Genomic DNA, 16,309 nt, shown 5'->3' with positions numbered 1-16,309 from the left:
AAAAAAGAAAGGGGGCACACTTGGCCTCTGCTTTTTGCCTGTTGCTTTTACCCTTCCCCTGCCTCGAGCGGATGGAAAGCCCAGGGCTTTGGCAGCTGTCTTACACGTGTGAAGAAAGCCATCCGGTACAGGTTGGGAGAGCAGAGGAGAGGGAACCTGGGCTGCTGACTATGTACTGGGAACCCAAGATGAATCTGCTTCAGCCCTGGTCTGTTTTCTCATGCAGTTCTTTTTTTTTTTTTTTTTTTTTTTTGAGATGGAGTCTTGCCCTGTCGCCTAGGCTGGAGTGCTGTGGCGTGATCTCAGCTCACTGTAACTTCTGCCTCCCAGGTTCAAGTGATTCTTCTGCCCCAGCCTCCCGAGTAGCTGGGATTACACGTGCCCGCCACCACGTCTGGCTGATTTTTGTATTTTTAGTAGAGACGGGGTTTCGCCACATTGGCGAGGCTGGTCATGAACTCCGGACCTCAGGTGATTCCCCCGCCTCGGCCTCCCAAAGTGCTGAGATTATAGGTGTGAGCCACACACCTGGCCTAATGCAGTTATTTTTAGTGGGAAAGACTCTGGTTCTGGTTTCATGCAGCTGAATGCAGTTTGTTATAATACCCCAAAAGAGGCTCTTTATGAAGTTTGGAATCTCTTTTCCCTACCTTCTCTTATTAGTGTTATTTTTGTCATATATTTCTTTTTTGCCCATAAGCAAAAATGTTGGAGGTAAGTTAAAAGAAAATTTCAAGGATGGGCATGGTGGCTCATGCCGGTAATCTCAGCACTTTGGGAGGCTGAGACTGGAGGACTGTTTGAGACCAGCCTTGGGAACATTGTGAGACCTTGTCTCTATAAAAAAGTAAACAAAACAAAACAAAACTGGGTGTGGTGGCATGTGCCTGTTATCTCAGCTACTCGGGAGGCTGAGGTGGGAGGACTGCTTGAGCCCAGGAGTTTGAGGCTGTGATGAGCCATGATCATGCCACTGTACTTCAGCCTGGGAGACCCTGTTTCTATTAAGAAATTTCCCATGGAGGCTGGGCACAGTGGCTCATGCCTGTAATCCCAGCACTTTGGGAGGCAGAGGTGGGCGGATCACCTGAGGTCAGGAGTTTGAGACCAACCTGGCCAACATGGTGAAATTCCATCTCTACTAAAAATACAAAAATTAGCCGGGCATGGTGGTGCATGCCTGTAATCCCAGCTACTTGGGAGGCTGAGGCAGGGAGAATTGCTTGAACCCGGGAGGCGGAGGTAGCAGCGAGTGAGGTCATGCCATTGCACTCCAGCCTGGGTAACAGAGTGAGACTTTGTCTCAAAAAAAAGAAAGAAATTTCCCATGGAAACCAAATAGACTTTCTCTAACTTTAAAAGGTCTTTTCCCAATTCATTAAGTCTGTCTGATCTCTACATAACTTTTGCAAAAAATATCAGTTTTGATTAGTTTTTTTCTGAGTGAAGAGATGCCAGGTGAAGTAGCTCTCTTTGGCAAAATGCCCTGACAGTGCAGTGAAGGAAATTAGATCAGAACTCTCTCCGTCTGTGTCTGAGGGTTCAATTCCCTTGGGGGAAACAGTCTGGGGGTCTGCTGGGACCTGTGGTAGCTGCAACATCCAGTCTCTGCCCCTGAGCAGCCTCCTCCGTTGACCCCAGCGTGTTGCAAATATGAGGTCATTTTCAGAAGTAGGCAGCTGGAGTGAGGGGAATTGAACTGGATGCAGAAAAGAGTTTGCTGAGGAGCCAATGCCACAGAAGTGTCAGAGCATTCTGCATTCTGCCTGGCCTATTCCTAAACTATTTCAGAAGATTGGTAATCGGGCCGTGTGCAGTGGCTCATGCCTGTAATCCCAGCACTCTGGGAGGCCAAGGCGGGTGGATCACCTGAGGTCAGGAGTTCAAGACCAGCCTGGCCAACATGGTGAAACACTGTCTGTACTAAAAATACAAAAAATTAACTGGGTATAGTTACGGGCGCCTCTAATCCCAGCTACTCAGGAGGAGGCTGAGGCAGGAGAATCGCCTGAACCCAGAAGGCAGAGATTGCAGTGAGCCGAGATCACACCACTGCACTCTAGCCTGGGTGACAGTGCAGGACTCTTGTCAAAAAAAAAAAAAAAAAAGTGGGGGGCCAGGTGTGGTGGCTCACGCCTGTAATTCCAGCACTTTGGGAGGCCAAGGCGGGTGGATCACCTAAGGTCAGGAGTTCGAGACCAGCCTGGCCAACGTGGTGAAACCCCATCTCTACTAAAGTACAAAAATTAGCCAGGCATGGTGGTGGGTGCCTGTAATCCCAACTACTTGGGAAGCTGAGGCAGGAGAATCACTTGAACCTGGGAGGCAGAGGTTACAGTGAGCCGAGATCGCGCCATTGCACTGCAGCCTGGGCGACAAGAGCGAGACTCCATCTCAAAAAAAGGACAGATGTGGCAGTAAATGGGTTTGGGAGTGCTGGCTGTTGGGTTGCTCAGAGCTGTCAGCAGTGTCCTGGAGAATCAGCATGTTGTTTATTTATACTGCAGTTTTCTGGAGAAAAATGTCCCCCAGGACACGAAGAAATGAGGTTTCACGAAGATAATCAAGTCATGATTGGTATTTGCAGATACAGTGATAAATGTCTTGCAGCTCCCGGTTGAATTCTCGCCAGAAGTTGAAGTATTGCTTTGGGTGCTTAATCCAGTCATCCTTTTTTGGATTGGTCTGTCTTTGAGGTTATTTACTCGACCAGAAGTCAAGGTAGTGGGAGAGCTGCAGACCCGGGTATGTCAAATCTGAGGGCGCTTCCAGGGCAGGGGATGAGCCTCCTCCTCCCTCATGACCTGCGGAGGAGAATCTGTGCCCAGGTGCTTGGCCTGTGCTTTCACGGGGGCTCCTTGAACGGTGTGTGTGGGAGGGGCGACCACATATTGACAGCTGTTGTTCGTGGTTGATTTCAGGATGTAGGTGGTCTGTGTGCTCTGTACAGACCTTAGAAACAATGATAACTCTAGGCTACATAATGGGAAGCAGCAGTGAGGGAAGCGTGATTGGACTTAAACCCTTCCTCAGCAGCCTAACAGCCGATTTAGCGGGGTTAATGGAAACACAGGGTGGCCAAAGTGTCACCCAGGGGCCGGGAAAGCACCCCTCGCACGAGTCTGCGTCAGGCAGTGTCAGGAAGCCAGGGCAGCCGAGGGGAGGCTGAGGAGGAGGAGTGGAGGAACAGTTCACAGAAGCCATCATGCAGGTATGTCCCCAAGGGCGGAGGAGGAGCCCGAGGGGACCTGGAGGGTGTTTGCCGGGTCTGGAATTTTCGGTAGCCTGCACCGACTCTTTTCCCTTCCATTTGATGCGACGGCCACGGCAAAATCGAAGCTATTCTGCAGGTACTCATATTACTGGTTGAAATGCAACTGTTTACGAGGGTAGACCCTATTGTTAGCTCTTGGGCTGTAATAGTCCAGGCAGCTGGCAGGATTCGGGCATGGGTAGCTGGTGACCGGGTTTGGAGTCATCCCTTTCTTCGCATCTTCTCTGCTGTCCTTCCCTTGTTCCTGACCTTCTTGCAGAGCTTCCTAATTGGTTCCTGCCTAAAATTATTTCCGTTCTAACCAATGCTTTGGAGTGATGCTGCTGTTTTTGTAAAGAAACTTTCTCCACGTTTTATGTATGTTTGATGACTCCTTGTTGCATTATGGGGTGCAATGAAATGGATTTTGGATCGAGGCTGACTTGGGTGTAACTTCCCACTTGTTCATTTGCACACAATGACACAGCCCTGTGACTGCTGTGCCACTGTTTGTTCTGCTGTGAAAAAGGAAAACGACCCAGCAATCAGCATAGCGCCTGGGTCTGGTTAACAGTGGCAGCAGCAGTGCGGGTGGTGGCTGTCGCTGATGCTCTTGTTATTACTCTTTTTTTTTTTGGAGATGGAGTCTCGCTCTTTCACCCAGGCTGGAGTGCAGTGGCGTGATCTCGGCTCACTGTAACCTTCTGGCACCCAGGTTCAAGCAATTCTCCTGCCTCAGCCCCCTGAGTAGCTGGGACCACAGGTGCGTGCCACCACGCTTGGCTGATTTTTTGTTTTTGTTTTTTTCGTTTTTTGAGATGGAGTTTCGTTCTTGTTGCCCAGGCTGGAGTGCCATGGCACGATCTTGGCTCACTGCTACCTTCGCCTCCCAGATTCAAGCGATTCTCCTGCCTCAGCCTCCCGAGTAGCTGGGATTACAAACATGCGCCACCATGCCCGGCTAATTTTGTATTTTTTGTAGAGATGGGGTTTCTCCGTGTTGGTCAGGCTGGTCTCGAACTCCTGACCTCAGGTGATCCGCCCGCTTTGGCCACCCAAAGTGCTGGGATTACAGGCATGAGCCATAGTTCCCGGCCTGATTTTTGTAACTTTAGTAGAGACAGGATTTCACCATGTTGGCCAGGCTGGTCTCGAACTCCTGACCTCAGGTGATCCGCCCACTTTGGCCTCTCAAAGTGCTGGGATTACAGGCGTGAGCCACTGCGCCTGGCCTGGATCTTAGAGCTCTTCTTCTGTCACTGGCCACTCCTCCTCAGTGGCTTCTGTGGGACCTTTCTCTGGTTGCAGGGTGTTGGGTGTACCCCGAGGCTCAGACTTGGGAGCCTTGGGCTTCTTGAGAGACCTTCTGGGGTGTGGCTGGCACTCCTCCACAGCCTGCCCTCTTCCACATCGGTCTCTCCAGCTGCTGCTTTGATACCTCTGTCTGGATGTCTCATAGCCATCATAGATTTAGCATGTCCAAAACTAAGACCCCTCACGCCTGCTCATCCTGTAGCCTTTTCCCTCTTAATAAATGACAGTTCCAGTTGCACAGGCCACAGATCTTGGAGTTGTCCTTGACACTCCCTTTCTCCCATGCCCCACACCTAAATCCATTAGCAAATCCTGTGAGCCCCACTTCCAGAGTCAGACGCCCCCTCTGACATGTTCTGCCCTCTCATGCTGCTGGTCTGCTCCGGCCTCCTGGAGACTCCCGGCCCTCCTTTGTTTCCCTGCAATCGTGCTCAACCCAGTAGCACAGTGACTTTTACTGTTTTTTTTTTTTTTTTTTTTTTTGACATAATATAGATCAAAGTCAAAGCAGAGTGATTTTTAAAAGACCCAGGTCACCTGTCACTGTTCCAAAGCCTCCAATATCTCCCGTTTCAAGCAAAGACTAGCAAAGACTTTGAAGTGGCCTGCAAGGCCCTTTGTGATGTGGCCTGGCCCCTTGTCCCTTGTGACCTTGTTTCTAGTACCCCCAAGCCCCTCTGCTCCAGTCACACAGGCGCTGGCGGTCCCGGTCATAGGCTGAGCTCATTCCCACCCCGGGGCCTTTGCTCTTGTCACTCCGCCGCCGCGTGCTCCTCTCCCAGATGGCGTTCCCCCATTTCCCTCAGCTCACTGCTCAGATGCCCTCGTTAGAGGAGGTGGTCTTCCCTGAGCACTGCATATAGAACAGCCACACACCTTTCCTGCGTGCCCTGCTCTGTCCCTGAGCACACAGGCCTGCCTGTGACATACTGTAGATGCCCTTGTGTCGCGATCGTCTCTCCCCGATGACACTGCTTTGCTCACTGTGATGCTCCTGGCCTTAAATAATTACTTGCAGAATAGACGAATGCATTGACTAATTTCCACACATACACGTATTAGATGAGAGTGTAGCTCCTCCACTAGCTGGCCCGGTCCTGCTGCAAGCTCCTCTGTCTTTCTCTGCAGGGACCTGGCTAAGCTGTGCCCCGTCTTGATGGTGCTGCACCTGCACCTAGCCCCTCACCTCCACTTGTGTTGCCTGTAGGCTTTGCTTTTCCAGCCCCCCGTGTTATCCTCTCTGAATCCCTGTATCAGGGGCAGTTGGAGTGATACTGTACAACTGCCTCCAGGCTACTGGACACCCTCTCAATTCCTAAGTCATGCACTTTTGAACATGTGTCCCAAGTTGACCCCTCTTCTCTCCCCTGTAGATGCTATTTATCTGGAGATTCCTATGGTAATGGTGCCCCATAGAAGGTCATGTGCTGGGGTGAGGCTTGTGTGTATACCTTAGGTGCTTTAGAAATCAAAGTTACCCTCACTGCTTTTCCCCACTCCTTTTGTTGGATAGTGCTAGGATGGCTTAGCGTTATGACATTTGGTTCTTTTTCATTTGATTGTAGATGTTTGTCTCAATTTTTGAGTATATAACAATGAACTTTTAATTTACTTTTAGTTTTTTGAGACAGTCTCACTCTGTCACCCAGGCTGGAGTGCAGTGGCGCAGTCTCCACTCACTGCAACCTCTGCCTCCCGGGCTCTAGAGATTCTCTTGCCTTAACCTCCTGAGTAGCTGGAATTACGAGCGCATGCCACCACACCTGGTTAATTTCTGTATTTTTTAGTAGAATGGGGTTTTGCCATGTGGGCCAGGCTGGTCTTGAACTCCTGACCTCAAGTGATTCCCCTGACCTTGGCATCCCAAAGTGCTGGGATTACAGGCGTGAGCCACCTCGCCCGGCCTCACAATGAACTTTTTAGTTTCTCAGTGAAGTTTTGGATAACTTAAAAATATTATGTACTCCTGAAAAAATGTCAAGCTGACTATAGGGTATAAAATGAAAAGTTAAAGCGCTCATGCTCTGGAATTAAGAGTAACTACTTTTATGTCTTTTGTGAATCTTTTGAAATTACTGTTTCTTAACATGTGCTTTTAGATATTAGAAAGGTAGATTTGTCAAAAAACCTGTTGTCATCATGGGATGAAGTGATACACATTGCTGGTCAGCTCAGACACCTGGAAGTCCTTAATGTCAGGTATGAACTCTTGGTTGCTGAATTTTCATTAACAATAAAACTCATCTCTCCTTGCTTCCTCACAGCATCTCTGTGGAAAGAGGTAGGGAGCCGGAAGGATTACGGCTGCCACCCGATGATACGGGAGTTAAGAAGAAATTACTCAGGCTGATAGTGAGGGTATGGAAGTCCTCAGTAAGGTTTTCCTTTTAATGAAAAGCAGCCCCAAATTGTTTTCCTTTCTAACACAAGCAGCCTGTAAAATCGAGCTGCAGACATAGATGCGGACAGTTGAGCCAATCAGGTTCAAGATGGCAGCTCCATCTTCCCTTCTCTTTTCCAGCCACGTGTACAGTAAGGAGCAGACAAGATGGTGCCAGCCAAAGGGAAATTTCATTTACATAGTAAGATTAGGGTGGGGTGGCCAGCCTTTCCCGGCTATGTAAATGTCATGCCTGATTGAACCAATCTGTGAGCATTAAGTAAATCAGACACTGCCTCCTCAAGTCGAACTAAAATCTGTGCATCTGGGCCGGGTGCAGTGGCTCACTCCTGTAATCCCAGCACTTTGGGAAGCCGAGGTAGGCGGATCACCTGAGGTCGGGAGTTCGAGACCAGCCTGACCAACATGGAGAAACCCTGTCTCTACTAAAAATACAAAATTAGCTGGGCCTGGTGGCATTCTACTGTAGTCCCAGCTACTCAGGAGGCTGAGACAAGATAATTGCTTGAACCCGGGAGGCAGAGGTTGCAGTGAGCTGAGATCGTGCCATTGCACTCCAGCCTGGGCGATAGAGCAAGACTCCGTCAAAAAAACGAACAAGGGCCAGGCGCAGTGGCTCACGCCTGTAATCCCAGCACTTTGGGAGGCTGAGGCAGGCGGATCACGAGGTCAGGAGATTGAGACCATCATAGCTATTAACAAGGTGAAACCCCGTCTCTACTAAAAATACAAAAAATTAGCCGGGCGTGGTGGTGGGCGCCTGTAGTCCCAGCTACTCGGGAGGCTGAGGCAGGAGAATGGCATGAACCTGGGAGGTGGAGCTTGCAGTGAGCCGAGTGTCTGTGTCCTAAATTTTCCTGGTGGGAGAAGAGGAACACCAGGTATATACCCCAGACAATGTAGCTGCTTCACTAGTAGACATTTTTATACAGCCAGATTTTGGTTTACTTGAATTTATCTAAATTTAACTTTAAGGACACATTTAATCTTTAAGGACACTTTATTTATTTATTTATTTATTTATTTGAGACAGAGTCTCGCCCTGTCTGGAGTGCAGTGGCGTGATCTTGGCTCACTGCAACCTCTGCCTCCCGGGTTTGAGCGATTCTGCTGCCTCAGCCTCCTGAGTAGCTGGGACTACAGGCACGAGCCACCACGCCCAACTAATTTTTGTAATTTTAGTAGAGACGGGGTTTCACTATGTTGGCCAGGATAGTCTCAATCTCTTGACCTCGTGATCCGCCCACGTCAGCCTCCCAAAGTGCTGGGATTACAGGTGTGAGCCACTGTGCCAAGCCTTATTTATTTATTTGTGTATATATATATATATATATATATTTTTTTTTTGAGATGGAGTCTCACTCTTGTCGCCCAGGCTGGAGTGCAATGGCGTGATCTCGGCTCACTGCAGCCTCCCCTTCGCGGGTTCAAGGGGTTCTCCTGCCTCAGCCTCCTGAGTAGCTGGGACTATAGGTGCCCACCACCACTGCTGGCTACTTTTTGTATTTTTAGTAGAGGCAGGGTTTCGCCGTGTTGGCCAGGCTGGTCTTGAATTCCTGACCTCAGGTTTTCCACCCACCTCGGCTTCCCAAAGTGCTGGAATTACAGGCGTGAGCCACCATGTCCTGCCTCTTTAAGGACACTTTAATCTTTAAGGAGCACATTGATTATTATAGCCTTGTAAAAGGTCACATGAGGTGATTCATGAATAAGGAATATGTTTTAACTTTTATCAGGTGGGGATGAGTTAGATTGACATTGAACTGCAAGATCTTATTTCTTTTTAGCCTGACCGTAAAGATGGAAGGTTGGGGGAGGTGCTATTTAATTGGGGAGTAGGAGAAAAGAGGTGATATTATTAAAAGTGCTTGTTTATTTGAAAACTTCTAGCGTTTAATTGCTGTAGAAATGAGTAATTTCATTGGGATACTGTTTAATTCTGTTTTTATAAGGATTTTTCATTAATCTACCTATTTTACTAATGTCACACTTTTCTAGACCTTCCTGAATATTTGATTTGTTTTAATCTCAGAACCTAACTTTCCAAGGGCTTAGCCAGGCTTCCTCCTTTTTTTTTTTTTTTTGAGGCAGAGTCTCACTCTGTTGCCCAGGCTGGAGTGCAGTGGTGTGATCTTGGCTCACTGCAACCTTCGCCTCCCAGAGTCAAGCGATTCTCCTGCCTCAGCCTCCCAAGTAGCTGGGACTAGAGGTGCCTGCCACCACGCCCGGCTAATTTTTTATTTTTAGTAGAGACGGGGTTTCATCATGTTGGCCAGGCTAGTCTTGAACTCCTGACCTCAGGTGATCCATCTGCCTTGGCCTCCCAAAGTTCTGGGATTACAGGCATGAGCTACCGTGCCTAGCACAGGTTTCCCCTTTCATTCTTGAACCATTTTTGCATAGACAGGTGAGTGTACAGTAAAGCAGGTAGACAGGCCTGAATGAGTTGTGCTCCCAAATAGAGCAAACGGAGATAATTCAACCCATGGTGTCTCATCTTCTGGAAATATGGGCTTGTGTTTTTTAATAGTATCTTCTTTCAGAGTGACTGTCAGGATTGAATACTTTCTGAGATTAGGGTTTTGAGAAAGAATTTAAGGGCAATAATTTCATCCATCTTCATAGCCAAAGGGCAGACTCTATGTTTAGAGAAGCAAAATTCTAGCCCACGATTTAGTGTATCAGTAAGACTGGAGAACGGGACTTTGTTTTGCAATATCCAGAGCCATATCTTGTGAAGCTGGAAGCTCACCTTGCAAACGCCTGAGTTTTGGGTTTAGGAAGCCTGCAGCCGCATACAGCTGCCCTAATCCTGTGAAAGCATCTTTACACAGCTGATACCAACAAGTGGTATGTTATAAATGTTAAAAATTAGGTAGTCTTGATTCACTTGAATCATTAAGAAAGTGATTTTTAAAATATAATTCCATTTTAAGATTGAAACAAATCAAACCCCTTAGATTAAAACCCAAATTGTTGCTTTCAACAACTATTTCAGTTGGGTTTACTGTATAGAAATAAGTATATTGTATCTTTTTTTTCTACACAGTGAAAATAAACTAAAATTTCCCTCCGGTTCAGTATTAACTGGAACGCTTTCTGCACTGAAGATTTTAGTCCTCAATCAAACAGGAATAAAGTGGGCTGAGGTAATCATATTTCTTTGGTTTATTACACATTAATAAGCAATTAAAAATGTTTGGTTTAATAGGGAATTGTTAGTACAGTTTAATAGTGCAGCTGTGGCTTCATTTAAATCATCCCAATATCTATTAATAGGTAACAGGACTCTTTAAAGTGCCTTATAAAAACGAGTTAAAAGAGCATCATAGTTGAGTTTTGCATCTGGAAATCCATGTCCTATTTCAGCTCATTTTGACTTGTTCTGGTGCCTTTATAAACAGTGGCGCCCCGTTGTGGTATGAACAAGTATGTGCTGAGCTTCGAAAAGCCGTAGTGTTGGCTAGTGACTAGCTTCCTGAATTTTCCTGTAAGTTTTTTTTAGAACAGAAGCCAAGCAGCAGAAAGGTTCTCACATCATTTTCTTGTTAGAAGTTCGGCTCTTGGAATCCACTGTTCATTTTATACAGCTGGGCTCAAAAGTAGACTTGTGGGTCCTTGGCACAGCAGCATTTGGGACTTATATCTGGCAGTACTATTTCCTGTCTGAGGTGTACTGACTTCACACACCCAGAGCGTTCCACTTTCTTTTTTTTTTTGAGACGGAGTTTTACTCTTGTTGCCCAGGCTGGAGTGCAATGGTGCAGTCTCGGCTCACTGCAACCTCCGTCTCCTAGGTTCAAGCCATTCTCCCGCCTCAGCCTCCCAAGTAGCTGGGATTACAGGCAGGTACCACCACGCCCAGCTAATTTTGCATTTTTAGTAGAGACGTAGAGACACGGTTTCTCCATGTTGGTCAGGCTGGTCTCGAACTCCTGACCTCAGGTGATTTGCCCGCCTCGGCCTCCCAAAGTGCTGGGATTACAGGTGTGAGCCACCGTGCCCAGCCCACTTTCATTTGTATTTATTTATTTTTCTTGAAACAGTCTCGCTCTGTTGCCCAAGCTGGAGTACAGTGGCGCAATCTCGGCTCACTGCAACTTTCGCCTCCCAGGTTCAAGTGATTCTCCCGCCTCAGGCTCTCAGGTAGCTGGGATTACAGGCATGTGCCACCGTGCCCAGCTAATTTTGTATTTTTAGTAGAGACAGAGTTTCTCCATGTTGGTCAGGCTGGTCTCGAACTCCTGACCTTAGGTGATCCACCCGCCTCAGCCTCCCAAAGTCCTGGGATTACAGGCGTGAGCCACTGTGCCCAGCCCACTTTCATTTTTTATTTATTTATTTTTCTTGAGACAGAGTCTCGCTCTGTTGCCCAAGCTGGAGTGCAGTGGCGTGATCTCGGCTCACTGCAACCTCCGTCTCCTGGGTTCAAGCAATTCTCCAGCCTCAGCCTCCCAAGTAGTTGGGATTACAGGCGCTCGCCACCATGCCCAGCTTATTTTTGTATTTTTAGTAGGGACGGGGTTTCACCATGTTGGACAGGATGGTCTTGAACTCCTGACCTCAAATGATCTGCCCGCCTCAGCCTCCCAAAATGCTGGGATTACAGGCGTGAGCCACCGCGCCCAGCTCGGGCATTCCCCTTTCAAACCAAGGGTGTAGAAATACATTCCCAGCCATGTTCACCCAGGAAGTGCCACAGAGGCCACTCAGTGAGAGACAGGTGGGCCCCTTGTGCCCTTAATATGCCCACGGCCATGGAGCCTCTTTCCTAGGGCCTCTCCTCTGTGAGGCGCTTACTCCCTCTCAAGGTGTAGATGTAGCTGGAAGACAAGAAGGGGCCAGGCACTGGCACTGGGGCTCACACCTGCAATCCCAGCGCTTTGGGAGGCTGAGGTGGGAGGATCACTTGAGCCCAGGAGTTTGAGGCTGCAGTGAGCTAGGATTGCACCTTTGCACTCCAGCCTGGGCGACAGAGCAAGACCCATCTCACCCTCCAAATAAACTAGGAAGGGCACACAGAAATTCAGGTGGTGGAGATGGCAGTAAAATTCCAATGAGAAAATTTAGAAATAGTTGGTGAGGCTGGTCATGGTGGCTCTCGCCTATAATTCCAGCCAGCACTTTCAGAGGCCCAGGCAGGAGAATCGCTTGAGGCCAGGAGTTCAAGACCCACCTAGGCAACATAGAGAGATCCTGTAGATGCTATATATATATATACATATATATATATATAAAATATATTATTATACCTAATTATATAATATATAATAATTTTTTGTAAAATTTTTTTTTGTAAAAAAAAAAATTAGGCTCATGCGCAGTGTGGTGGCAGCAGGCACGGTCTCGACATGCAGAAAGACGCCAGCAAGTTCGTGGATCTGTGCGTGCTGCAGAAATGCTCCACCAGCAACTGCATCATCAGTGCCAAGGACCACACATCCATGCGGATGAACGTGGCCAAGGCCAGTGAGGTCACGGGCAGGTTTAACAGCCAGTTTAAAACCTGTGCTATCTGCAGGACTGTTTGCAGGATGGGTGAGTCAGATGATTCCATTCTCTAATTGGCCATGGCCAAGGGCGTCATCTCAACTATTTGGTTTTTGAGATGGAGTCTTGCTCTGTTGCCTAGGCTGGAGTGCAGTGGTGTGATACTGGCTCACTGCAACCTCTGCCTCCTGGGCCAAAACAATTCTCCTGCCTCAGCCTCCCAAGTAGCTGGGATTACAGATGTCCACTACCACGCCCAGCTAATTTTTTGTATTTTTCGTAGAGATGGGTTTTCACCATGTTGGCCAGGCTGGTCTCAAACTCCCGACCTCAGGCAGTCTGCCCGCCTCAGCCTCCCAAAGTGCTGGGATTACAGGCGTGTGCCACATAACCGACCATTTTTGTATTTTTAGTAGTAATGGGGTTTCATCATGTTGGCCAGGCTGGTCTCCAACTCCTGACCTCAAGTGATCCACCTGCCTCGGCCTCCCAAAGTGCTGGGATTACAGGCATGAACCACCGTGCCCGACCTCAAAGAACTTTTGACTGGAGAGAATCATGGATGTAGAATATTTGTCATGAATATATAATGAAAACTTTAAAAAATGTATAATTAAAAAAATAGTGAAAGAAATAATTGTTGAGAAATTTATGAAAGGATGTGAAAAATTAGCATATCCTTTACAAACCCAGATTGGCATTTAGAATTGGGGAAAAGTGTGTAACATCAATTTACTTATTTTGGTTAAGCAAATTCTATCAAATAATAATATGTGCAGTTAGTATCTCCTGTTCCACCTCGTAGCTGCTTTACCTAAACCATGCATTGACACCTACCTCCAAGGCCTCAAAGTGCCCACAGTATGTGCTCCCACAGCATTAAAATGCACCCCCTTAACATTCTATTTATCACCCCCACCACCGTTCCAGGCCTGAAACATAAGTCTTATGAACTGTCCTTGAAGCACTTGTTTGCTGAAACAGTAACTGAGCTGAATCCTTGTGGTGGTTCCTGTGAACACCCGGGAAGAAACAGCCAGCAGAGGCCACCTGAGCCTGAACCGAGTTTCTCTTCCAGGTGCTGCGGTGTGCTGCGGGGTGCCCAGGCCTGGAGGAACTCTACCTTGAGTCTGACAATATTTTCATTTCCGAAAGGTAACTAGCGCTTACCTGAATGCATCTATCCCCATTTAATCATCATTCTGAGTAAATAAATGGTATCAATTATATCTAACCTTAATTTTTAGAAGGATTTGCAAACAAGAATTAGGAAAAATGCCTATTATTCATTGCCTTTGCAAATTAGAGTTTCACTAATTGGTTCTAATCAAAGGAAACTCATCAGAATTAAATATTTGTGAAGACATGAGTTATATTAGTTTTGCATCAATCAGTGTATTAACTTGCTGTTTCTTTTTTTTTTTTTTTTTTTGAGACAGAGTCTCACCCTGTCGCCCAGGCTGGAGTGCAGTGGCGATCTTGGCTCACTGTAACCTCCGCCTCCTGAGTTCAAGCGATTCTCCTGCCTCAGCCTCCCGAGTAGCTGGGATTATAGGTGCCTGCCACCACGCCCGGCTAATTTTCTTTATTTTTAGTAGAGATGGGGTTTCGCCATCTTGGCCAGGCTGGTCTCGAACTCCTGACCTTGTGAGCCACTATGCCTGGCCAACTTGCCATTTCTAAATGGAAGTTCTGTAGGATATGCCATAAGGATTAAATAATGTATTTTTCATTAGCATCATCTGTTTAAGGTCATTGTACCAAAGTCCATGTAAAACCTTGTTCTCTGAAATATATTTCTGCCTCATCTCCTTTTTTAATTAATAATATTAAATTACTATGTAAAATTAACCTAACTGTGGGAAAATTTACAACAAATTCTGAATTAAAGGATTCAGAATCTTAAAGATTTTCGTTTACAGAAGGGTTTCATTATGTAGGCAAATGCAGGTGTTTTTTTTTTTTTTTTTTTTGAGACAGAGTTTCGTTCTTGTCACCCAGGCTGGAGTGCAATGGCGCCATCTCGGCTCACTGCAACCTCCACCTCCCTGGTTCAAGTGATTCTCCTGCCTCAGCCTCCCGTGTAGCTGGGACTACAGGCACGTGCCACCATGCCTGGCTAATTTTTGTATTTTTAGTAGAGACGGGGTTTCACCATGTTGGCCCGGCTGGTCTTGAACTCGACCTCAGGTGATCCGCCTGCCTCGGCCTCCCAAAGTGCTGGGATTATAGGCGTGAGCCACCGTGCCTGGCCTGCAGGTTTTTTAAATTAAATTTTTTTATTTTGAGATAATCATATATTCACATGAAATTTTATAAGAAATGATACACAGAGATCACTTGTACCCATGACCCAGGTTCCCCCATTGGTAACAAGTTGCAAAACTATGATATAGGATCACAGGCTAGGTGTGACACTGATACCGGCAGGAATGTGTGCATCACCACAGGGACCCCTCAGGTTGCCCCTTTACAGTCATATTCACTTGCTTCTTACCCCCAACCCTCCATCGCACCAAATGCAGGGGTTTTAAGGCTGTATCTTTGAAAACAATTAAGAGATAAATTCACGGTGAAAAAATTTTATTTTCCATACAGGCCAACAGATGTTCTCCAGACAATCAAGTTATTAGACCTTTCCTCTAATCAATTAATTGATGAAAATCAGCTGTATCTTATAGCCCACCTGCCCAGGTAATTTGCCCCTAAATGCCTGATACAATAGTGTTCAGTCAATTCTTACTGAAGCAGTTTTCGTATGCTATGTATGCTTTCTCAGTAGAAACGTGATCACAATGATGGAATTTCTAAATTGAGTAATTCCCTTTGGGAAATTTTCATTTGAATTCATTTAGAAAATTTACTTGTGAACCCTGTATAATGTGAACTATGTCTGTACCAGATAATTGGAAGAATGAATAATTTGACCCTGGTGATAATGCCAAGAGTCATTCATTAAACTCCGGGCAGGAGACTGTGTCTCTTTCCTCTGAGACGCATTTAGCACCTGACATAGCAGTAGGTACTCAAGAACCATTAGGTGACCATAGAGTCATTAGAACATAGGATAAAGAGTTCACTTTGCACGTCCTAAGTTGGACTTTATGATTTCTCAGTATTTTACATGGGATTAAAAACCCAGGGTGTAGGAAAAAATTTACAAACCGAGTCTGGTTGATACCCCATAGCATTTTAAATTGTTCTGTGTAATCAAATTTTACATTTTGAATTTCAGGTTAGAAAAATTAATCCTCTCTGACATTGGAATTTCTTCTCTACATTTTCCGGATGCTGGAATTGGTATATAAGATTAGTAAAGTTCCCCACTGCCCCCCCACACTATACTTCAGCTACTTTCACTTCTACTGTGTAACTTCATTCCTCTTTTTATAGGGTGCAAAACATCCATGTTCCCGTCCTTGAAGTACCTTGTAGTAAATGACAATCAGATATCACAAGTAAGAGCTGCTTCGGAGTATGCCCAGCACACTGTTGCCTCTTTCCACTCTCAAGGCAGAGTCTGGAGGTTCCTTCTACCAAAAAAGTAAAAAAAAATTTAAATCGAAAGAGAAATGCCTCCTCAGCGTGAAACTCCTCATAAGGAGCCAAAAATATTAAGAAAGAAATTAGTTCACTTCACACTTAAGTGGACTTCACACTTAAACGGCACATAATAGAGTAAAAGTGGCTGGGCGCAGTGGCTCACGCCTGTAATCCCAGCACTTTGGGAGGCCGAGGCGGGCGGATCACCTGAGGTCAGGAGTTCGAGACCAGCCTGACCAACATGGTGAAACCCCATCTCTACCAAAAAAAAAAAAAAAAAAAAATACAAAATTAACCTGGGATTACAG

The 16,309-nt window shown here is 46.5% G+C and overlaps 1 protein-coding gene across 3 annotated transcripts in view; it reads left to right on the top strand.

Moving 5' to 3' along the window:
* The window catches only part of TBCE (tubulin folding cofactor E), a 77,289-nt gene that overhangs the window by 48,852 nt on the left and 12,128 nt on the right, over positions 1-16,309 (top strand). For 2 of the 3 annotated variants that reach the window (XM_003267281.4, XM_003267283.4), the window contains exons 6-11: positions 6,667-6,766; positions 10,018-10,117; positions 13,537-13,613; positions 15,057-15,152; positions 15,694-15,758; positions 15,852-15,916. In XM_003267281.4, the coding sequence (XP_003267329.1) occupies positions 6,667-6,766; positions 10,018-10,117; positions 13,537-13,613; positions 15,057-15,152; positions 15,694-15,758; positions 15,852-15,916 (503 nt within the window). Of the gene's footprint in view, positions 1-6,666; positions 6,767-10,017; positions 10,118-12,280; positions 12,434-13,536; positions 13,614-15,056; positions 15,153-15,693; positions 15,759-15,851; positions 15,917-16,309 lie in introns of all 3 variants that reach the window. The other variant, XM_003267282.4, reaches the window with a different exon arrangement.

The sequence above is a fragment of the Nomascus leucogenys genome, chromosome 5 (assembly GCF_006542625.1).
Source record: "Nomascus leucogenys isolate Asia chromosome 5, Asia_NLE_v1, whole genome shotgun sequence".
Lineage (NCBI taxonomy): Eukaryota > Metazoa > Chordata > Mammalia > Primates > Hylobatidae > Nomascus > Nomascus leucogenys.
Note: the sequence above shows the minus strand (reverse complement) of the source record. Positions and strands in the feature narration are given on the sequence as shown.